This window comes from Phodopus roborovskii, unplaced genomic scaffold, assembly GCF_943737965.1.
Source record: "Phodopus roborovskii unplaced genomic scaffold, PHOROB, whole genome shotgun sequence".
NCBI lineage: Eukaryota > Metazoa > Chordata > Mammalia > Rodentia > Cricetidae > Phodopus > Phodopus roborovskii.
The window spans coordinates 25,498,238-25,521,542 of record NW_026126459.1 but is presented as its reverse complement, the minus strand read 5'-3'; the positions used below and the strand labels follow the sequence as shown (position 1 = coordinate 25,521,542).

Sequence of the window (23,305 nt, the reverse complement as noted above, 5' to 3'; positions counted from 1 at the left end):
AAATAACAGGAAATCAGCAAAATAAACACACCATTTTTATTCCTCTGACAACCACATGACCCAGGGCCAGAGAAAGCAGTTAAGGAAGCCAAAGAGCAGCATTTATTCTGGACTCCAATAGAATTCCAATTTCCTTTTCATTCATCATCCATAGAATGAAAGCAGATCCTGTGCTGGCTGGGGTCCTATGCTTCATAGCTCCTTGCTTGCCTGTGCCTTCCTCAGTCTCAAGGCAGGCAGTCTGTGCCAGAGGTAGAGACGGCACCTCTGGAGGGCTCCGGAGCATTATTGCTGCAAGGGCCCGGGCTCAGGAGGAGCAAAAAGTAAAAGGCATGCATCCATCACTGCAGCCAGGGTGCTACTTGCTCCCAGCCATGATCCTGAGGTACTGTAGGGCACGGCGAGCAGCCTCACCTCGGGCTGCCTCCCTGGTGGTTGCAGAACCATGACACACAGTGGCTGGCTGAGTGGACAGTTCCACTAGGCATTGGCAGAGCCCACTCAGGCTCAGTTCTTCTAGAAACCAAGAAAAGAAAGGGGAAGCAGTGGGAGGGGGTACCAAATAGGGCTTATGTCACCCATCTCCTAACCCATTTATACTAGCTCTGGTCCTGCCCCTTCCACCCCCAAACCCCTAGCTGTCCATACCAATGTCCAGGTAGCTGACATGGAAAGCCTGCTCCTCAGAGAGCTCACTGAGGACACTGCAACAGGCAGAGCCCAAAGTCCCTAGAGAGCCCACAGAGCAACTCCGAAGGGACAGGATCTTTTCTCCCACAGAATTGCGCAGGGAATCCCAGGTGCAGCCTGGCCCCCGGTTCCGAAGTCCATCCAGGCGGGAGCTCACACCCTAATGAGATGAGAGTAAGAAAGGGCTAAGGACTGTGGGACCCAAGGCTCTGGCATGCTCTAACTTCTGCAATCTGGTCTAGTCGCCAGGCAGCCTTCCTCACCCCAGTAAAAGTTGCCTACAGGGGCTTCGCCCTAGGTGAGCTATCACCAGTGAGAGCAGAGCAGGTTGAGGGGCTGCTGGGTTCACAGGTTCAGGAAGCCCTGTAGTTTGGTAAGAAGCAGGTCCACACTCACAGACCCAAACCAATCCCCACCATGTCCTGCAGTGTGGACCACACAGCAAACCCACACAAACCACTTACAATGCAAAAATGATCGTCATCAGGTTCTGCCTCGTTGCCATCCCGGGCGTCCAAAGGTACTGTGTGCACTCGAAGCAGCATTTTAGCAGCTGCATTACGCTTTGCCAACTTTTTGGAAGTGCCACTGCCTGAGTGTGGGGAAGGATTGCTGGACTTGAGGATTTCTAACAGGCCAATGCGTCCCCTCCAAGTTACACTTAGATTGAGGGTCCCTCAGTGGGGTATCACTGCAAAGAGGAACTGAAGGCCTGTCTGTCCTTTTCACTGAGAAGCTGGTGGGCCAGAAGAGAAGGGGAAAGATAGGCAGGAGCAAGGAAGACACAGGGAGTAAGAGCTGAGCAAGGGGCTGCAAAGCAAAGAAAGCTGGAATAGAACACAGCTAGGCAAAAGCCACCTCATGCTCAGGGTCAGAGTGAGGCAGAAACAGGGTGCGTGAACTCCATCCCGTTACCAATTTCAATGAAGCGCTCCACCCGGCAGGTCATGGTGAATTCTTTGCGGTGAGCAGGCCCAGACTCCTGGGTCACCATGTACTCTGGCAAACGCCAGCCTTTTTGCACCACAAGTTCCTTGAAAGGGAGACACAGGGAGCCCAAGGCTGAGTGAGGAAAGGCTCCTTAGCCACATGGCCTTCTACCCAGGAGCCTCAGCCTTTGGGTGAGAAAAATAATCATCCCTCCCACAGTACACACACCCCTGCCTCACACAAGCCCTAGTTTAGGGAAGACAGCACACACGAAAATGAAGATGAGGCACACCTGCAGAGCACCAACAGGATTGCACTCAGACTGCTGAGGGGAGACAGGGGGCTGCATCTCCACGGGAGGGCTCCTGAAGGAAAAAGAGCCCAGACCAATGCTGAGGGAAACAGGTCCTTCTGGGCTGGTCATGGGCTCAAGTACCAGCCACTGCCACCATCTCCCAATTTCTCACCAGGCAGGCAGCTGTATCAGTCCAAATACCCAGCCTTGCTCCCCATACCCCTCTCCCCATCAAGCTAGCCCCTGCTAGTTCCCAAGAGCATTCTGATGTGGAAATACATAAGCAGTATCCCTATGACAGAGGTAAAGGGACTGTACAGCCAGTCCTGGAAGTACCTTCTGGGTCTCAAACACCGGCTATAGCCAACTCAGAAAATGGAGCCTGTTTAAACAATCTAACATCCTTCACATGGCTATTTAAATCATAACTACCTATCTCAAGCTTACCAATGAGCTGGTACAAATTCTTCAATTCTTCCATTCTGTGTTTAATTAAAGACTTCGTTATCCTAACCTGCCTGGGTCCAAGGGCTATGAAGCTAGGGGCCTCCTTCCCTCTGAGAGGTCAGGGAACTCAAGATACCTGGTTAGTATAGCAGATGGAACAGGGGTAGCAACTTCTGCAGCAATGACAGGAGTGTCCTCAGGCAGTGAAGAGTCTAGGAGAGAAAAAGAACTTCCCAAGGGGAAGGGCGCCTTGGATTCACACCCATGTAGAAGAGAATAGGGATATGGGGTCCTTATGACCTTTCCATCCCAAGAGAATTCCTTCCCCCTGATCCAGACTCAAGAGAGCCTCAACAGCCCTTCCTCCTGGGATGCTCTGCTGACCCACACTCAAAAGCACTGAGCCTGGGGTGTGGGTAGGGCTCAGAAAAGAGAGTTTCTTCCTACCCAACAAGCAGCTCCAACTTGAATGTTGCTAGAAAGGGGGCATTTGGGGACCATCGGCCTTATCAGCCTTAGTCTCCACCCTCTTATGTGCCCAGAGTAGCCACCACCCATCAAGGGGCTATTGCCCTAGAAGCACCCTAGAGGAAAGGGGCCAGGTCAGCGGCCATGAGTCACCAGGCCTGGCTTAGGAAGGGAAGTAGGTGGTGAGAAGGCCTGGTTCTCAGAAGGGCTTCTAGTATGCCTTGACTGGTCCTCCCTCACCTGCTGTCCTCCAGGGCTGGTTCCAGCATGCTCCCCCCTTTGAGGTGTTTGAGGGCCACCTCAGCTGCCTTGTGCTTGGCTGCCTTCTTGCTGGGGCCCTGACCTAAGAAAAGGGGTGTGGGCAATACTGGAGGTCACCAGCAGGACAGCAGAGAATCCAGCCCCCACAGCCTCTCTTCTCACAGCCAGAAGGAGTGAACAGCCCTCTGAACAACCTCCCCTGCCAGACTGGAAGGGTTCTGCTGATTGCTGAAATAGCCTTTGTCCTAGTTAGCTTTAACTGTAACATGGCACAGCCTAGGGTCATCTGAAAGGACAGGCTTTACTGGGGAATTGCGTAGATCAAACTGGCCTGTGGACATGTCTATGGCAAACTGTCTTGATTGTTAACTGAGGTAGAAATCCAACTATTGTGGTATCATCCCTTGGCAGGTAGGCGGTCCTAATGTGGAAGCATGGAGCGCCTGCCATCTTCCCTGCTGTGCTTCTGTGGCTGTGAAGTGAGCTCCTTGGTCAGCTGTAGTGGCATGTGGGACAGCAGGCAGGCAGCAAGGATGAGTTTATTCTCTTTGCTTTGTGGATATGAATTTCTACCTTCCCCACAATGATGGCTGTAAACCAATCAAGCCTCTCCTCCCCTAAGCTGCTTTTAGTTAAGGTGTTTTATCACAATATAAACGGGCCTAGAGCAGCCCTTATCTTCCAGTTAGCTCCCATAATTAAGTCATACAAGGCAGAACTTCTGAGGTGTCTTCTTTTCCTCAGCAAAAGCACTTCCTTTTCCCTCAGTAAATAGGCAAAAAGACAACAAAGGATCAGTTCTAGATCAAAGCTCTGCTCTGCCACTATTAGGAATGTGCTTATGGGCCTGTCATTTAATTTCTGATACTAAACCCTTCATGCTCAACATGGGACATGAGACAAGCAGAGTGTGTGCTTGCTCCCCCAAATACCCATGCAGAGTTCAGTGTCTCATCTACTTTTCATCTAAGGTGCTAAGAGTAGCAGATCCCTGTGAGATTTCCTGTTCTCACCAGTGAGTCTCTCAGGTCCTATCCACCTTCAGATGGTGGCTTTCCCCCTGAAATATCTCCATCTCTCTCTGGCCTTAAAGGAGAGGACTGTGAAGCGATTCCACGATATTAGCCACGGGCCCTGTGAATGCACACCCCAGCCAGGCTGCCCAAGCCTTCCTCACCAGTGCAGCTGGTGTCGCCAACGGTGACCCGGAAGGTGAAATTAGGCTGATGGGCTTGGCCCTCGGCTTTGAGAAGGTCGTACACGGGCGTCTTTCCTATTCTGGTCCCATACTCCTGAAGAAGGCTGATCGGGGTCTTGCCCGGGTTGGCGGCCAGCATTTGCTCTATGCTGGGAGGGAGGGGCACAGACCAATATCACACTTCCCCTTTCGGCACCCATCTGACCAAACATTGTCACATTAGACCTAGCCACATTATAGGGTCCACGGATCCCCAGGCAGTATAGCATCCATTGACTGGGCTAAAAGTTAAGGTGCAGGAAGGAAGGCAAGGTCCTCTACCCCAAGGCAAGTGGAAAATGTACTGTTCTCAGTTAAGGCGAGAAAGCCCGTGCCGCAGTGCTGGCTGGACGTGCATTTCCCCCTAGCACAATGCAATTCGGAAACCCAGTACCCACCAAAAGCACTGAACATCGGGGCATAAAGCTAAGTAAGGCTCCAGTGCAGTCTGGGAATCAAGCCAACCCCACACTAGAGCTGGAGGCGGTGGCCACCGACCCAGTGCATGCCGGGAACCTCTGCCCACTACCCCAGTGCTTGCTGGGAACAACTCAAGCCAGGTGCATGCTGGGGCTGCGCCGCTACCCTCCGCACCGCCTCACACTTTTCGCCCTGCAGGAATCGAAATGAGGCAGCTCACCTGGGCAGCCCGCAGCCTGTGGTAGTGCCAGAGCCCTGCTCCTCTTCACTCATTCCCTCCTCCGTCCCCGCGGGCGCCACCGTGACTACGGCCTTCACGCGCCCCAATACACCGCCGACGAGCTAGGGCCGGGGCCAAGCCCGGAGTCGCGGCCGGTAGGGCCCGCCGTGGGGCATGCTGGGATCTGGAGTCCTCCGCCCATCCGACTCCTCGTGTCTTCCTCAGGAGTCGAGCTACCCGCCCCACAACTCTCCGCGTGGCTCGCCCGGGCGCCTGCGCCGCCCTCTGGGAGGAGCGGATCTTCCTCGGAAGCTTCTCAACCTACCAGTGATTTTTGTTTTCTAATGTCGTCCCGCCTTCTTCCTTGCGCACTGCCTCCTCCCAGGCCGAGACTGTGAGCATGCGTACTAGCGGGGCGGAGGCGGCTGGGGGCGGGGCGGTAAGGGCTGCAACCCTCAGAGAACTACAGAACCCAGGTGCCCGCGCGCCATCCGGTCGCTGCTGCAGGCTTCGCGGCTTCATTGGCTATGCTGACAGCGACTTCCCAAGGCGCTTTTCGATTGGCTCACGGGGCCCAGAGGGCGGGGACGGGGAAAGATTCACACTTCTTGAGGAAGGGTTGTGATTGGCGGTGGAGGCTGCTGGCGTGTTTCTTTTGCTACCCCAGAGGGTGGGCCATTCCTTGCCGCCCCCCCACCTCCCAGAGCTCTGGGGCAGTTTTAAGTTTTTTTCAGACGCTATTTCCCCAGGCACTAACTAGTGTGAGTCCCAGACGCCTCGGGCCTCCGTGTCAAAAAACCTGCTGCTTTTTTTTTTTTTTTTTTTTTATATTGTGGCTTGTCCTTCGCCTCTCTTCATTAACTGCTCGCAGCCTGTCAGGGTTTGCGACTCTTTAAATAGGCCCTAGTGACCCTTTAACTGTCCGGGTATCTAGGACCCGAGAATCAATTGATGTACCTTCCGCTATGTTCTATAGTCTCAGATGAAAGAACACGAGAGTAATTAACGAAGTAAATTACGCGCAGAGCTAAACAAGTACTTTTGGATCCCCAAAGTCTTGATACCACCAGAATGCAGGATGTAGGGGAAATCTTGTGACCTTGGACAGAGGAAGAAATAGCTAGATACCATGAAAAACGTGATTCAAAGAGTGTTTTAAGAATGGGTCTAGGAAGAGATGTCTTGCTAAGAAGGGAATGGGGCTGGTGGTAGAGGAATCTTGGAATGATAATGAGGAAGGATAGGACGTACGACTGGGTGGATTCCAGTTGGGCGAAACTGGAGCAGTGACAAGGGCAGACCTGCTGGCGATATTGGTATGAGAAGGGATCAACGCCAGAGCGTTGTGTGTGCTGAGGAGCTGCTCTCTCAGGGTATAGGAAAGAGTCTATAAGTCAGGTCACAAGGGATTCTTACAGAATCTGCATGAGGCCCAAAGTGGAACTCCCGTAGGACACCGAAGGAGGCACAGAGCCTCGGCGAGCCAGGAACGAGCCTGGAGTGCGCCGGATGGCAGCCGTGGGCTCCTTTAAGAGGCCGGCGGCTCCAGCGCAGCATCCCCCGTTCAGGGCGTGTCCGTCCCGGGGGGCCAGGGGCGGGGGCCTGGGAAGGAGCGGGAGTTCAAGTCGAGTGGGGACGGGGCTTAGAGTAGAGGGGTGGGGGCCAAAAACTGGGGCTGACATCCGTACACCTGAGCTCCGCACAAGCTTCGCCGGTGACAGCGCCCCGGGTCCGGTGGAGGGCAACGGGGGGAGGAGGGAAAGAGGAGGAGGAGGCGGGAGCAGCATCCGGAGCCGAGCTGCTGCAGCGCCGCCTTTTGTGCTGCGGCCGCGGAGCCCCCGAGGTGAGAGCCTGGGCGAGTTGTGGGGGTGGGGGGCAGAAATGGGTTCGGGTCTTGGGATTCTGGTATGGAGGGTGAATCGGGGTACAATTGTGGCATGGTGGGGGAGGAGGTGACTCGCGGATGCTGAGGCCGTGGGATGGAGGAACTGGGGACCTGGACCCGACGCCTGGAGATTGGAAGGAACTGGGCGAAGCTGAGGGATGCGGCGGCCGGGTTTGGAGATCAAGAGCCTCCAGAGCTGTAGTGGATTATGTGGGGATGAAGGTGGCCAGGGGAAGACTTAAAGGACAGCGGGCAAGAGCACGTCCTCTTTTTCCTCACCCTCAAGACCCAGAGAAGAAGGGGGAGTTGTGGCCCTCTCCAGAGAAGGAAAGGCAAGGCAAGGCCTAATGTTCCCACGGTCTCCCAGACCCCCCACCCCACAGCTATCATGCTCCACCTGAAAATTAGGTTGCATCCATTCCTGCTTGCCCTAGCGGGATTCCTCTCCTCTTCCATCTGTAATGCCTCTAATCTCCAGCTGTGGCTTTCCCTACCATCCAGCTGTTGCACCCTTCCCCCCATTTGTATGTGGCTTTCTCTCTCTCTCCAGCCTGCTCTCTGGCTTCCCCAACCTATTTCCCAGGTCAGGTGCTTCAGAAAACCCCTCCCTTTTCTCACACACTCACCAAACTCCTTGGCTTACAACCTTGATAGCCAAGGCTTTGGCTGAGGGTGGGCTTTATAAGCAGTAGAAGGGATGGAGGGAGGAGCCTTGTAGCTCTCCATTTGTTGCCTCTTTGACTTTCAACCAGGAGAGCATGCACTTGAGACCTCTGGAGCCACAGTGGGTGCCTCTTCCAATTCTCTGGGGTGCCTCCATGATTTCTGGGAACTCTGGTTTCCAGCCAGAGTCATCCCAAGCTTAAACAGCAGCAAGGATGTGGGAAGGAAAGAACCAAATGCTGCCTGGGCCTTGGATCCAGAGATTGAAGTTTCCAAGTTCAAGAGCTCTTCCCCCCTTTTGTGCGACATTTAAGGAGGGGAAGGTATCTGGGCCCCAAGCTAGCCCTAGCCAACTGTTGGCTTCCAGGAAGACCACAAGGCCCATCACGCATGAAGTCCTTCATATTGGTGGAAAGGGGTTGAAGGTGTGGCTGCTTGAAGTAGCAAAACCCCTCTAACGGGCAGTCAAAGCTCTGAGGATCTGGGGGAGCAGTGGAGGTAAGGTGATTAAGGCCCCTAAATTCTAGCACCCATTTCTGCCTCTTTGTTGTCCATGTCTAAGGAATAAGAAAATGGGGGGGCAGCTTTTCTGGGAGTCCTTGCATGGGTGCAAGTAATCTGTTGAAAGGATGCAAGCAGAGGACATGGTGGCTTCAGGAGAGTTTATCCACGTGCCCCCAGAAAGCCTGGTCATGTGTGCATTGGGAGAGTGTCAACACTGTCGTGCAGGAGCTCCAGGACAGAGCCCCTGCCCTTCAGCTTTATTTGTTTATTCATGGTATTAGGAATTGATCCCAGGGCCTCACACATTCTGGGCAGCTCTCTACCGCCAAACTACATCATCAACTTCTTTTTTTACAAATTTTATTTTGAGACACAGTGCCACCAAGTTGCCCAGTCAGGGTTTGAACTTTAACCTCTTGCCTTTGCCCTTGAGGTCTCTGTCAGGAAACCTGGGCTGCATTTTCCTTTGTGTGTGTGTGTGTGTGAGAGTGTGTGTGTTGTGTGTGTGTTGTGTGTGTTTGTGCGCGTGCATGTGTGTGTGTGTGTGTGTGTGTGTGTGTGTGTTTTTAACCAACTCTTGTTTCTCCACCTCGTTTCTTCCTGTATCTTTGGTATAACCTCTTGTTTTGAGCAGGTTAAGGAAGCAGCAATTGAGTGTGGTGACTGGAAAAAGCAACTTTGTATGGGGATGTGTGTGGCTGACTTGGTAGAGTGCCTAACAAGCCTGGAAGAAACCATGAGCAAAGCCCTGGTGATCTCCAGCACCAGGCAAAACCTTAGTGTGGTGATTCATTTCCCTCCAAGAGTTCATGGTCTTATCTAACTACATAGCAAGTTCAAGGCCAGTCTGGGTGACATAAGAAAAAATTCTTTGTAGTTTGTGTGAAACATCCTGACTGCTGTTTATAGAGAGCATCCCATGTGCCAGGTACTGGGCCAAGAACTTACCTCGGTAATTTGTATGACATCATTAAGTTATACTGTTATCATCTCAGCTTTAAATATAAAGAGACTGAAATGAGTTTGTTATTTAAGACCAGTTAGCCAGTCTTTGTGGCTCATTTCAGTAATCAGTGAGCTACATAACCAGTAATGCAAAGAAGATCAAGAGTTTGAGGTCTAGTATAGCAAGAAAGCAAACACCTTTAATCCTAGGATGCACAGGCAGACAGCCTGGTGTACACATCGAGTTCCAGGCTAGTCAGGGCCACATAGTAAGAGCCTGTGTCTCTCAAACAAAAGAAGGAGTCATCATGTGACTGGAGCCAGGCCTGTGCTCTTAGCCACACAGCTTGTAAACTGACATAGGTGGCACTGCCCCTTAGATGCAGAAACAGCTTTGTTAACAAATCTTGTACTGCAGGGCACCCAGCCTATCAAAACCAGAAATGGCATCCCAACAGGACCTCTTTTGGTCCTGAGATCTGTGGCTCCCCCATGCCTAGCCCAAGGACAGGAATGGATGGGTATTACACAAGTTCCATTTCTTTTTTGTGATTAAAAAAAAAATCATGTAAAAATAAAAACATCACATTTTGTATTAAAGGAAACTCAAAATTATTATTGAAATAATATAGATAAGCCAAGGAAGAGAATTGATAAACTATGTGTGCTGTAATCCCAGCACTTGGGAGACACAGGAGTCCAGGTACAGGTTGGCTATATGAGATCTTGTCTTACTTAAAGAAGAAAAAATTTACATATCCATAATTTCAGTAGTCACCTTTTCTAAGACAGGGTCTCACTGTGTAGCTGAGGTTGGCCTCTGAGTTTGCAGGCAGGTTTCAACTCAGGTAACTCATTTCAGATATTTAACCCACAAGTTCAGCACTGGCACTGTATATTGACTATACCCAGCTACTTTCAGGCCTGGCTCACTGTGGGGGAGAACCTGTGGCCCAGGCCATGCTGCTCCTGCTCTCTGCTTCTATAGTCTTTCTGAGCAAGGCTGAGCAGAAGAGAGTTTCAGTGATATCACTACTTGAGTAAGCAGACCCCCGAGGGAGCCAGCTAGGGGATGAGGACGGGGTGCAGGGTCCAGCCTTCCCTGAAGTTTGCAGAGACAAGACCACAAGCAGACCTGGGGCCTGCAGTATGCCCACCGTCGTGTGACCACTGAACCCTGAGATTATCGCTCGTCCTGGGTGTCACAAAGTCCCAGACCAAGTTTCTTTTTTGCTTTTTTCTGGTTGGGGAGGAGAGCTGGCCTCTCTCTGGTGTCTAGGTTAGGCAGGAAGACAGCAGGCATATGGCTCACTGTACCCCTGCCTTCTTTTCCTACCCTCCTCAGCACTTAAGGCCAGGTAGAAGTCTGAGACTCGAATTTCAAGGGCCCAGCCCTCGGCTGCTACCATGGCTCATCTCTCTAAACCCACAACTGGCTCTTTGACCCCTATGCAGCACTGACTCCCCAGCCCCTTACTCCTTTTCAAAGACCCTAAGAGAGTAGGAGTCCTTTGATGGGAGAGGTGGAAAAACCGTAAACGTTACAGTCCTTTCCATCTTGAAGGAACTCTGGGGTAAGGGCTGTGTGGGTCCTGTCAAAAGGATAAGTACAGTGTAGGCAGGCCAGAGGCACACCTGAGCTAGTCAGAAACAGCCTTCCTTCAAGGGTCTCAAAGCTTTCAAGGTAGACAATCAGGATACCCAAGTCATGGTCACTTTCTCCTCCTCTCTTCGAAGGTGGAACCTCTCAGCTTGAGAGGAAAATGCAGTCCAAGCAGGAAGAGAGTTGAGTGTGAGAATTCAAGGCATAGACAGATGGCCACACCTCTGAGCAAACAGCCTCCAGGACTGGCCACCAGACAAGCCATTGGGTTCCGTTGTTAGAGCAGGAGGGAGCTAGAGAACTCAGTAAAGTTCACTTGTCACGTCACTTGAGTAGGTGAAGTCCCCCTCCCCCCAATGAACTGGTTGTCTCCAGAGCCTCTCGCAGGGTAGATAAAGTCCAGGATCATTGTGTCCCCTCAGTCGTACACACATGCACAGTCCACATTTGGGCCTGTAAATTAGAGTGACTGACAGAAATCCCTCCTCTGTGTCCCCCCAGGTGCTGCATAATTGATGGCCAGGGAGACTGGTCCCCTCCTCCTGGGGTGACTAAATGTCTGGGCCTGGGGCTTCTAGTCTGCCACCCACAAAGCCCTGGCGCCAAGACCCAGCTGAGGGAGCAGTGAGACACAGCTGGTGGGTCAGGAATAAAGGACATTTGCTGGGGAAGGCAATCTCCAGTTTACCATGGCTCCCTGGGGTCCTTCAACTCTCCCTATCTTCTTTCGGGTCAGTCTAGAAGAGCTGTCTGTCATTAGCCTGAGGGGTGATAGGGACCCAAGCATGGATCTTATCTGCTGCTCCTTCAGCTATTCCCACTGCCCTAAAAGGCGTGCAGGTGGAATGGTTTCTCGGCTCTCCCTAGCTACTAGCCCTAGATACCACAGGGCCCTCTGGGGCTGCCTGTGTGACCTAACGGAGGCAGAACTGCAAACGGATCTGAGGATGACATCCTCTGTATGACCATAGCCCAGATGATGATGCCAAAACCATTTTTAAAACCTGATGGTGTGTGGTTTGATACCTAAAACTCAGCTTCTAAATAGCAAACCAACTAGGAAAGGAAAAGGTTGTCTGTGTTTTTCAGCCCCTTTTCGTCTCCATCTTCTCAGGGTTCTCTGTTTTTCAAAACCAGCTTTTCAGTCTGTCCTCCAGGTTTAACACTGTCCGCCAGTCTCGCACCCAGTTCCTTTGACTCTTTCTTGTTTCCCCGTCTCCATTTCTTAACTTCTGTGTGGTACTGAACCCCCAAGCAACCCTACGAGTCCTCGCCTTGCCATTCACTTTCCCTCCACCAGATGCCCGGTCCAAGTATCTGCGCATGCGGGGGTCGAAGGACGATGGGCTTCAGGGGACGCACGTGGTGCCGACTGAGGGGCCCGCACCTGCCTGCAAACTGCCAACATTTCCTCCACTCTTGAGCCTGCCCAGGTCAGGGGCGGGCTCCGGAGGGGCCCCGCCCCTACTTCGCGTTCACGTGACCCTAGGCTAATCTTGTCCCGGTGACTTCACGGGCCCAGTCGTCATGGTTACGCCGCAGCATCCAGCCCTTCCCCCTGCAGGCTGTGCTCTCTTCTCCCCTCCTGGACCCCTCCCAACGCCGCGCCCCCAGTCATGCGCCACGTGACTGTCGGGAAGGAGGTCGGCAGGGGAGGGGGAGCTGTGGCGGTAACCCCTTCCACTCCGTTTGCGGTGGTGCAGTCACTGGTGGCCCGGCGGTCCAGCAGGTGGGCCGAGAGCATGCGAGAGCCCCAGCCTTGGGACCGCGGTGAGGGAGGCGGAAACCTTGGGGTCTTTTGCAGGAAATTCTCCTGAGTGTCGGCAGGCTGGTGTGTTTGTAATTTATGTTATCGTACACACCCTCGCTCTCGAAGCCGCAAATTTCGTGGAATATATTAGCAGTTGAGAGGTTATGGTTGCTGATTTCCTGACCTGGGTTTTCTCTAGACCATAAGAGTATCAATAATGCCTTATTTGCTAGGCTGTTCTGAGGATTCAGGGAACTGAGAGACAACACGGGGCATGTGCGGTCCAGGGTGGGTAGAGCAGCGTTTCCAATTAAGGTGGCTCTGAGCCACGAAGCTGGAAGCTCAGGGCCTTGCATTAACCAGACAGGGCTGGACTGCATGCAGGACTTACAGGTGGAAGTGAGACTTGGAAGACAAGGAGGTATAAACAGCGCACCTGGGGTTAACCTTGATGGCCTTGTCTCAACAGCAACAGGTTAATACTTCTTTGTGCTTTAGAAGGGCTAATAATGGCAACTGTATTTGTATACTTTTTAGTTTCTTAATTTCGTATCTTTTATGTGTGTGTGTGAGAGAGCCTGCATGAGCTTATGGCACTTCGTGTGTGCAGTGCCTTGGATCCTCAGGAACTGGAGTTACAGGGTGTTCTGAGCCACCATGTGGATGTTGGGGACAGAACTCCAATCATCTGCAAGAACTGCAAGCACTCTAACCCTAGCCATCTCTCCAGCCTCTTAGCATATATTATCATAATAATGGTTCCATTATGACATTTAATATTTGTATATAATGTACTTGATCACCCATGATCCTGGTCCCATTTTCCTCCACATCCTACTTACCCCTTTCCTAAGCAATACTCCTTCTTCCTTCTGTTATCACTTTTTTCCTTTTTTTTTTTTTTTTTTTTTTTTTTTTCTTGTGACGCAGAGTTTAATTAGTTTTACTAATAGGAGCCTAAATTCTGGTTAATTTACAATAGGGTGGTCACCTTACCAGAGGGAGAGAAAAGAGTGGTGTGGTGCTATGAGCCCTTACCCCAGGACTGCATGTTGACATGTCCAATATTGTGCAGGTCTTAGCTAGTAATCACCACATCCCTATAATTTATGTGGTTTTTTTTTTTTTTTTTTTTTTTTTTTGCTCTTTTGTTTTTTCTCTGTGTAACAGCCCTGGCTGTCCTGGAAATCACTTTGTAGACCAGGCCTGCCTCTTCCTCTGGAGTGCTGGCTTTAAAGAAGTATGCCACCATGCCCAGCTGTTTGTTTAAAACAAAGTTTCACTCTGTAGCTCAGGCTGACCTGTAAGTTTGAAGCCAGAGATGACCTTGAACTTGTGATCCTCTCATTGCATGCTAGGGAACTGGTATGTGCCTTTATTCCCAGTCTATGTGCTGTTGGAGACTAAACTCAGGGTTTCTTCCTTGCTGTACAAGCACTGTACCAGCTGTGCTACATTCCCCATCACTCCTGTGCTGAGGGTTAATTGCAGCAGTACATTTTATACTAAAGGCTGACATACATAGTAACTTTTGGAAAAGTTCACTTTGTCTTTGGACACCCTAATTCAGAATCTTGATATAGCTTGGCACCCAGGGCTAGTTGTCAATGTAAAGGAGCCGCTAAGAGATCTGAAGCACAGACACATGATAAGTTTTATGCTCTGCATCTTTCAGAAGCTGGATGGAAAATTAGGAAAGAACTTAAGTCATTTGTCCTAGGCCAGGTTGTGACAGCTAATGAGGCTTCAAATAAAACAGTAATAGGATTAGAAAAAACAAAATGACAATATGTGATAGTTAACCTATAATTTTTTTTAGATTTATTAAACTGTATGTATGAATGTTTTACCTGCATTCATATGTGTGCACCATGTGGGTTCGTTCCTGTTAGATCCCCTGTAACTGGGGTTACAGATGATTGTGAGCCACCATGTGGGTGCAACTTTTTTGTTTTTCAAGACAGGGTTTCTCTGTATAACAGTCTTGGCTGTCCTGGAACTCTCTTTGTAGACCAGGCTGGCCTCAAACTCAGAGACCCACATATGCCCCTGCCTCCCAAGTGCTGGGGTTAAAGGCACTGCCTGGCCCAACTAGAAACTCTTAACCACTGACCCCAGCCCAGTAGGTAGGATTTTCAAGTGGCTAGTCACAGGATAAACAGAGGTACTTGTTACCTATGCAGATCCCAGACCTACCCCTCGAGTCTTCAAGAAAGACTCCAAATGGTGTTTGGCAGCTGAGATTGTCAATTTTCCAAATGTTCTTTATTTCTACATCAACTCTTAGCATAGATAGCTCTCCACAGCATCCCCTACACACTGTAGTTCATTCCCAGATGACTTCAGGGACTGAAGAAGGACTTGTCTCAGGAGCCATGAGGGGCCCAATCTCAATCCGGAAACCCCATTTTTCATCTTTTGTAACCCAAGAAAATGTGGGGCTGGAACAACAGTATGACTCTTGGTGTCAAGTTCTAAAGTAAGTATGCAAAGTTGGGAGTTTGCTATGCCTGAATGCTAGCTAGTTCTGCTCTTTGTATAACTGAGAAGTTGAGGCTAAGCTATAATTTGCCTGAAACAAAATTTAGAGTTTGTTGCTATTTCCATAGTACCAGTTAGGGACTATACCCAGGACCTGTGCCTGTTTGTATGGCATTCTTAGTTTCTCTTTCTCTGAGGTAGGCTGGCTTCAAGTTCAGGATACTCTGCCTCTCAAGTGCTGGGATATAGGGTATATACACCACTAGACCCAGCTGAATTTGTGGTTGTTACGATTTTTGGAGACAGACTGGATGTTAAGTAGCTTGGTGCTCGCCTCAGATTCACTACTTAGCCAAGGATGATCTCTTGCCTCCGCCTACCAAGTGCTAGAGTTACAGGCCTGTGTACCATGCCCAGGTTTATACAGTCATTTTATACTTGCATTTTAGGCAAGCACTCTACCAAATTAAGCCACATCCTCAATCCATTTATTATTATTTTCCAGACAAGGCTTCTCTGTGTATTCCTGGCTGTCCTGGAACTTACTCTGTAGACCAGGTTGGCCTCAAACTCAGAGATCTGCCTGACTATGCCTCCTGAGTGCTGTGATTAGAAATGTGTGCCATTATCTGGTCTAGACATGTCATTTTAATGGTACTATTTAAATAGCAGACAGCTATGAACTGGAACATATTTCTATCGCCTATCTTGGTTTGAGGAGCTGGGGAATAGGGTGGCAAGCAAAAGAGAGCAGCTGATGAAGGGAGGGCTCGGGGAGAATGAAGCTCAAGGCCATAGCCTCACACCAGCCCCAAAGATAACCCCACATGGTTCCAGCTGTACATGTGGGGTAGTACAACTGTGGTTATGGCTCTGGACACAAGCACATCCCATAGAGAACTGAGATATTACTGGTAAGCACAGAGAAAAGGGCTCAGATATAAAATCCTAAATTGAGGGTTCCTGGGAGGGTTTCAGTGGCTGTTGACTGGGGAGGCCCAGGCATATCTGAGTGTCTGAGTATAAAATCCTACTAGTACCACGTATGACTCAACATGATGGAGGTTTAGGTGTGTTGTCACTGTGTGCCTGAGCTTGAGGTCTAGGTAAAAAGTGTCTGAAACTCAGGCTGGATTTAGTGATGTGTGCCTTAGCACTAGGGAGATAGAGGTGGGCAGATCTCTGTAAGGCAAGGCAAGGTTGGTCTACATAAGAGTTCCAGAACAGCCAGACCTACATCCTGAGACATTGTAAATGAAAGAAAAAAAAGTCACTCATATGACATCTATAACTGAACCTCATCTGACAAGAATGGGTGCTCCAGGGGTTAATGACAATACTATAGCAAAGAAGAACTATTCCTGCTGCTTTCTTTGTTGTTGTTTAGACAAGGTCTCACAGATCACATGATTCAGATCCACCAGGCCGTGCCTCCCAAGTGCTAGTATTAATGTTTTCAAAAGTTTGTTGTGTATTGGTTTTTACCTGCATATATGTGAGTGTACTATGTATGTGCAGTGAAGGACTGAGAAGGCCAGAAGAGGGTTTTGGATCTTCTAGAACTGGAATTTTAGAATTTAGGTTGTGAGCCATGAAGTAGGTTCTAAGAACCAAAGCCAGGTCCTCTGGAAGAGCAGCAAGTGCTCTTAACTGCTGAGCCATCTCTCCAACCCTTACTTTTTTTGTTTTTGATTTTGCCATGTTGGGCGTGAAACCCAGGAACTCAAGTATATTAGTTAAATGTTGTATGCTGAAACCTTGTTTCCACTCCCAACTTTTCTTCTGCAGCAGTGAGCTGGGTTCAGTATCTTATATTCTATTACTCTAGCCTTTGTACTAGAGTCTGATACAAAAACAAAACAAAAACCCCACCAACACTTGTGGGCTTGAGTGTCTCATAGTGCACAGGTGGAAGCCAGGTCAACATTTGGGAGTTAATTGTCTTCCTTCCACTGAGAAATTCAGAATTCAGGTCTCTAGGCTTGCACAGCAAATACTTTTTACCCACTGAGTCATTTCTTTAATTTTCTTTAACCAGCACCGGTTTGTTACTTCTCTTTCTTGATAATAATACTCAAGTATATTACTGCATACCAGAGTATTGCTTGCATCTCTTGTACACACCGAGTGGAAGCTCAACTGAATTAGGTTTCCCATATGGTATTGATAATGACACTCAAGCCAGTCTAACTAGGTACTGTAAGCTCTTTGCAGTGACTGTGGCTGATGGCCCCTCCCTCCTTAATTCCTCACAGGGCCCGCTGCTCAGCACACCTGGCTCCAGAGGCCATGGCTTGCCTCCATGAGACCCGAACACCCTCCCCTTCCTTTGGGGGTTTTGTATCTACTCTAAGTGAGGCTTCTATGCGCAAGCTGGATCCAGACACTTCAGACTGCACCCCTGAGAAGGATCTGACACCTACCCAATGTGTACTTCGAGATGTTGTGCCTCTGGGTGGACAGGGTGGGGGAGGGCCCAGCCCCTCCCCAGGTGGAGAGCCTCCCCCAGAGCCTTTTGCCAATAGTGTCCTGCAGCTACATGAGCAGGATACAGGTGGGCCAGGGGGAGCCACTGGGTCACCTGAGAGTCGAGCATCCAGAGTTCGAGCTGATGAGGTGCGACTGCAGTGCCAGAGTGGCAGTGGCTTCCTTGAAGGTCTCTTTGGCTGCCTGCGCCCTGTCTGGACAATGATTGGCAAAGCCTACTCCACAGAGCACAAGCAGCAGCAGGAAGGTAGGCCAGATCCCCGTAATCACCCTCTTATTCCCTTCAACAGTCCCACCAAACTCACCGACCACCCTTTCTTTCTCCACTACTCACCTATTCAGGTTTCTTTCCCTTTACTTCTTTTCTAGTGCTGGGATTAAACAAACACTACCTACATACATGCTAGATTAGTGTTTTACTGCACAGCTGAATTATCAGGTCTTCATTAGTTTCTTTCTCCCACTGTGCTGAGAAACTGAACTCAGGAATTTAGGTTTTATACATGCCTGCCAAGTGCTCTACAAATTAGCCACACCCCCAGGTCTACCCAGCTTCCTACAAAGCCACCCCAATTATTTCCTTCACTAGTCTTTTTGTCCTACATTGTCTCATCACTGACATCTTCACCCAACCCTTGAGCGTCTCACAGGACTTTCAGTGCTGATCTTTCTGAGCCTGTGGCACTATGCCTCCTACCCACAGACCTTTGGGAAGTCCCCTTTGAGGAAATCCTGGACCTGCAGTGGGTAGGCTCAGGGGCTCAGGGTGCTGTTTTCCTGGGACGCTTCCATGGGGAGGAAGTGGCTGTGAAGAAGGTTCGAGACCTCAAGGAGACCGACATCAAGCATCTGCGAAAGCTGAAGCACCCCAACATCATCACTTTCAAGTGAGGTCCAGGGCAGGGACTGGGAACTCTTATGCTAAGCCCCAGAACTCCACTCACCTGGGAATACATCTCCCATTCTTTCTCAAAAGAGACCCCAAATGGTCTGGGTGGGAACGTAGGTCCCAGCTACGTAAGACAGATATTGAACTAATCAAGAACTTTACCCATCTGGCCCCCAGGGGTGTTTGCACACAGGCTCCCTGCTACTGCATCCTTATGGAATTCTGCGCCCAAGGCCAGCTATATGAGGTGCTCAGGGCTGGCCGCCCAGTTACACCTTCTTTGCTGGTTGACTGGTCTATGGGCATCGCTGGTGGCATGAATTACCTGCACCTGCACAAGATCATCCACAGAGACCTTAAATCCCCCAAGTGAGTAAGCAAGCACGTTGGTGTGCATGTAAGTGACCTACCCATGGCAGAGTGACCATAACCCTGGATTTTAGGTTCTGCCCTAAAGTCCATCAAGAAACTTCTGTCCTTTGGGGACTGTGGTGAGCCTCTCAACTTTAAGTGTCACAAACAATATCATGAAGACAATGACATCAGTTAAATGGGGGTATGGAGGGATATGGATCCTGGCTGACTATACTCTTTACCAGCATGCTAATCACATATGATGACGTGGTGAAGATCTCAGATTTTGGCACTTCCAAGGAGCTGAGTGACAAGAGCACCAAGATGTCCTTTGCAGGGACAGTGGCCTGGATGGCCCCTGAGGTGATACGCAATGAGCCTGTATCTGAAAAGGTTGACATCTGGTAAGCACTAGGGTGGTACTTCTAGAACTTATATGGGGGCCTTACAGGTCTGCAGTAACTAGGACCCATGGAGGAAATTCTCCCAAATGATGTCCTCTCTTGTCCTTAGGTCCTTTGGGGTGGTGCTATGGGAACTACTGACTGGCGAGATTCCCTACAAAGATGTAGACTCCTCCGCCATCATCTGGGGTGTAGGAAGCAACAGTCTCCACCTGCCTGTGCCCTCCAGCTGCCCAGATGGCTTTAAAATTCTGCTTCGCCAGTGCTGGTAAGGATGTCCTGGCTGGCAGACTGGACTGACAAGAGTTGAAGTGCTAGAGAGGGAAAGCCAGCACCTAGAAACCACATCTAGGCTTAGGATCCATTGCAAAACCAAGCCAAACCTCCCTATCTAATCTCTCTCCAAGGTCCAGGACTCAGGATGTGTACCAGGGTACTACAACTGAGAACAGGTTGCTGTGAAGAAGGAAGGCATCATTTAGCAAGACAGGCTCAGCATCAAGTTAACTTTAAGATAGTGAGGAAAACTGAAGTGTCACTGCCACTCCCAAAGTGTTTCCTTTGATGGGAATCACTTCAAACTTGTTTTTGGAGGAGTATACCTGGCAGGTCTGGAATTTGCTGTATAGACTGGGATTAAAGAGTATGCCACCACACCCTGCTATCAAAAGGGTTTCTTTAGGCATACAGAAAATATGTCAAATAGGTTTCTTTATGTAGTATATTGATGTTAACAGGTAGCGTCATGACTCACTCAAAAGAGCTCTAGTTCCTTTCTAATTCCTCCCTCCCCGTGAAATTTCACCAATTCCTTTCCTTATAGGAACAGCAAACCAAGAAACCGCCCATCATTCCGACAGATCTTGCTGCACCTGGACATCGCCTCAGCGGATGTGCTCTCCACACCCCAGGAGACTTACTTCAAGTCCCAGGTGTGCTGTGGGTGGAAAAACAGTGGATCCCTGACTCTTACAGCCATGGCAGAGCCTCTGAGGCCAGAAAATGTGATTGAATGGATGAGTCCTCTTAGAGATGTGTCCCATCCCCTCCTACTCCAGCAGTGGTGGTGCAGGCAACCTTCTAAGAGACATAGTTCTCACCCGCTCACCCCATGTCTCTCCATCCCTAGGCAGAGTGGCGGGAAGAAGTAAAACTACACTTTGAAAAGATTAAGTCGGAAGGAACATGTCTGCACCGCCTAGAAGAGGAGCTGGTGATGCGAAGAAGGGAGGAGCTCAGGTAATGTGAACTACTTAGGAGAATCTTTAAGTGGTAGGAGCTGGGTCCATTGCGGTAGCAGGTGACCCCAGTCTTGATGCAAAAATCATCTGTCCTTTTAGGCATGCCCTGGACATCAGGGAGCACTATGAACGGAAGCTGGAGAGAGCCAACAACCTGTACATGGAACTGAACGCCCTCATGTTGCAGCTAGAACTCAAAGAGAGGGAATTGCTTAGGTAATTGGCCCCCTAACATACTCATCACTGGTTTTCATGAAGCTGACCAACTTGTAAGAACAAGGTGTCTGGATTTTCAGGAGAGAGCAGGCTTTAGAAAGGAGGTGTCCAGGTCTCCTGAAGTCACACCCTTCCCGAGGCCTTCTACATGGAAACACGATGGAGAAGCTTATCAAGAAAAGGAATGTGCCACAGAAACTGTCACCCCACAGCAAAAGGTGGGACTCAGAAAGGACTGAGGCTCACACATGCAGGAGGGATGATGGCAAGGCAGTATATATCTTTATTGGGGGACAGTTTATTATTGTTAATCTCAACCTTGTACTTTCCCTTTCCTACCAGGCCAGATATTCTCAAGACAGAGTCTTTGCTACCTAAACTAGATGCAGCCCTAAGTGGAGTGGGGCTTCCTGGGTGTCCTAAGGGCCCCCCCTCACCAGGAAGGAGTCGTCGTGGCAAGACCCGTCACCGAAAGGCCAGTGCCAAGGGCAGCTGTGGAGACCTGCCTGGGCTTCGAGCAACTTTGCCGCCCCACGAACCTGGAGGACTTGGAAATCCAGGTGGCCTAGGAGTGGGCCCTTCAGCTTGGGATGCCTGCACCCCTGCTCTCCGTGGACTCCACCATGACCTTCTACTGCGAAAGATGTCATCATCATCGCCAGATCTTCTGTCAGCAGCACTGGGAGCTCGAGGCCGAGGAGCCACAGGGGGAGCTCGGGATCCTGGCTCACCTACTCCACCCCAGGGCGATACTCCTCCAAGTGAGGGATCAGCTCCTGGTTCCACCAGCCCAGACTCACCTGGGGGGGCTAAAGGGGAACCCCCTCCACCAGTAGGACCTGGTGAAGGTGTGGGGCTGCTGGGAACTGGAAGGGAAGGGACTGCAGGCCGGGGAGGAAGCCGGGCTGGGTCCCAGCACTTGACCCCAGCTGCACTGCTGTACAGGGCTGCAGTGACTCGAAGTCAGGTAAGGGGGTTCCTCTCCTTTTCCCCTTTTCCCCGTCCCCCTAGCAGTCCAAGTGTTGTAACCCCACCTAACTATGTATATATATCCTTCCCTAATTCTTAATGACTTCTTGCCATTTTTGACTGGCTTACACACACACATACGCACACCCATCTCTACTATAGAAACGTGGCATCTCATCTGAAGAGGAAGAAGGAGAGGTAGACAGTGAAGTAGAGTTGCCCCCAAGTCAGAGGTGAGTGCTGGTTTGATGGCATCTTTTGCTTTGGGTACTATAAAAGATCACACAAACTGTAACCTTGCCTCAATGTTTAGGTGGCCTCAGGGACCGAACATGCGTCAGTCACTATCTACCTTCAGCTCAGAGAACCCATCAGATGTGGAGGAAGGTACAGCTAGTGAGCCTTCTCCCAGCGGTACACCAGAAGTTGGCAGTACCAACACTGATGAACGGCCAGATGAACGGTCTGATGACATGTGCTCCCAGGAATCGGAAATCCCACTGGACCCACCTGCTTCAGAGGTGGTCCCTGACCCTGAAACCAGCTCCTTGCACATTCAACACCAGGATCTACTCAGAGGTGAGCAGGTGAGTTGAGCAAAACCAGACACTGACTATGAACAGAAACCCAGTCATTTGAAAACTTTTAAGGAAGACAGTCAAACAAGCTAGCAAAAGATATTTGGTATTTAGTCATCAAACTACTCAAATTTCTTCATAGCAATGAAAACAAATACCCTTGTAAACCACCTATGTCTAACTTCTATGGCGGCTATAAACTGCCACCACCAAGTGATCCCAAGAAAGGAGTCTGTCACGACCTAAACAATCTGTAATCATTAAGATAAAAACCCTGTGGTGTTAATTTAAAAGCACCCCACTGAGGGGCCCTGAAGGAAGCTGTAATGCTGAGACGCTGGGCTCCCCCACCTCACTGCATTTCTACTACTCTTCCTCACAGGGCCCCAATCCTGAGGACTCAGACTGTGACAGCACTGAATTGGACAACTCCAACAGCATTGATGCCTTGCGGCCCCCAGCCTCCCTTCCTCCATGAAAGACACTCTTTACTCCTTGTACATAGAGAAATATTTATATAAATAATATATATGCGCCACATAATCAACAGATAGATGGGGCTTTCTTAGCCTTAAATCAGGCTTGAGAATGAAGGACCCCCCTTGACCAATTACCGAATAAGTTCTAGGGACACTGGCAGCTGTGGAAATGAATGATTCCAATTAACACCCTAGAGCTATGAGGAAAGCAAACTGGTCCCTTCTTGCTTCAACCCATTCCTATGTTCAGCAAGCAACTAGGCAATAGAAAAGCCAGGCTTGTCTCTACACTGTCTATCCCTGAACACTGGGGGGCAGGAGAGGATCCACTTGACTGCACTTTTATTTTCCGTTTACTGTTTACACATTTTGCACTTGGGAGGAGGGAAACTAAGGTTTGGTCCTCCCCTCTGAGGTCTCTCAGGTGGCAATGTAACCCATTTCTTTGTCCCTCTACTTCTCTGCCCAAGCCCTGGCTTAGGGCCCAGAGGCAAGTTAGACGACTGACAGCATGTGATGGCTCAGGCTGAAGAGCTGGAGAACTGGGGTGCTGTTATCCTGGTGCCTGGTAGGGGTGGGGACTGTCATATTGTAACCCTGTGAAAACCCTGAAATATAACCACTCCATGCAGGCCCAGCTGTCAAGGGTTTTTTTGTTTGTTTTCTTGTTTTTTTTTTTTTTTTTTTTGGTGAATGAATGGAGTGGAATACATGGATTTAAGAATTTCTCTGAAGAATTTGGACAACTTCCTTTCCTTTCTACCTTTTCTAAACAATTTCAGGACAAGAACATAAGTGGGTTTCAAAAGAACCTTAATTTTTAGTTCATGGGTGTTTTGAGGACAAAAGTTAGAATAAGGGGCAGCCTTACTCCCAAGCTTACTATCAA

General features: G+C 49.9%; 2 protein-coding genes across 8 annotated transcripts; one reads left to right on the top strand and one right to left on the bottom strand.

Annotated features, from left to right (window-relative positions):
- Window positions 1-79: 79 nt before the first annotated feature.
- Window positions 80-5,118, bottom strand: Tarbp2 (TARBP2 subunit of RISC loading complex). 4 transcript variants are annotated; one of them, XM_051190057.1, is made up of 9 exons: window positions 4,969-5,118; window positions 4,269-4,438; window positions 3,071-3,173; window positions 2,499-2,591; window positions 1,913-1,985; window positions 1,606-1,723; window positions 1,155-1,282; window positions 649-850; window positions 80-516 (listed from the first exon to the last, which is right to left on the bottom strand). In XM_051190057.1, the coding sequence occupies exons 1-9, from the start codon at window positions 5,019-5,021 to the stop codon at window positions 359-361; spliced, it is 1,098 nt and encodes a 365-aa protein (XP_051046014.1). In that variant the 5' UTR covers window positions 5,022-5,118; the 3' UTR covers window positions 80-358. The 4 variants fall into 4 exon arrangements, with proteins under 4 accessions (XP_051046014.1, XP_051046015.1, XP_051046016.1 ...); XM_051190058.1 differs by having other exon boundaries at window positions 80-513; XM_051190059.1 differs by lacking the exon at window positions 4,969-5,118 and adding an exon at window positions 4,727-4,823.
- A 179-nt stretch (window positions 5,119-5,297) lies between these two features.
- Map3k12 (mitogen-activated protein kinase kinase kinase 12) lies at window positions 5,298-22,981 on the top strand. Of its 4 annotated transcripts, none has more exons than XM_051190023.1 (14): window positions 5,298-5,362; window positions 17,055-17,533; window positions 17,990-18,173; window positions 18,353-18,544; window positions 18,775-18,933; window positions 19,043-19,201; window positions 19,757-19,865; window positions 20,063-20,172; window positions 20,274-20,390; window positions 20,471-20,608; window positions 20,733-21,357; window positions 21,522-21,592; window positions 21,673-21,946; window positions 22,320-22,980. In XM_051190023.1, the coding sequence occupies exons 1-14, from the start codon at window positions 5,313-5,315 to the stop codon at window positions 22,413-22,415; spliced, it is 2,763 nt and encodes a 920-aa protein (XP_051045980.1). In that variant the 5' UTR covers window positions 5,298-5,312; the 3' UTR covers window positions 22,416-22,980. The 4 variants fall into 4 exon arrangements, with proteins under 4 accessions (XP_051045980.1, XP_051045982.1, XP_051045981.1 ...); XM_051190025.1 differs by lacking the exon at window positions 5,298-5,362 and adding an exon at window positions 6,662-6,811; XM_051190024.1 differs by lacking the exon at window positions 5,298-5,362 and adding an exon at window positions 12,170-12,297 and having other exon boundaries at window positions 21,673-21,938; window positions 22,320-22,981.
- The last annotated feature ends 324 nt before the right edge of the window (window positions 22,982-23,305 follow it).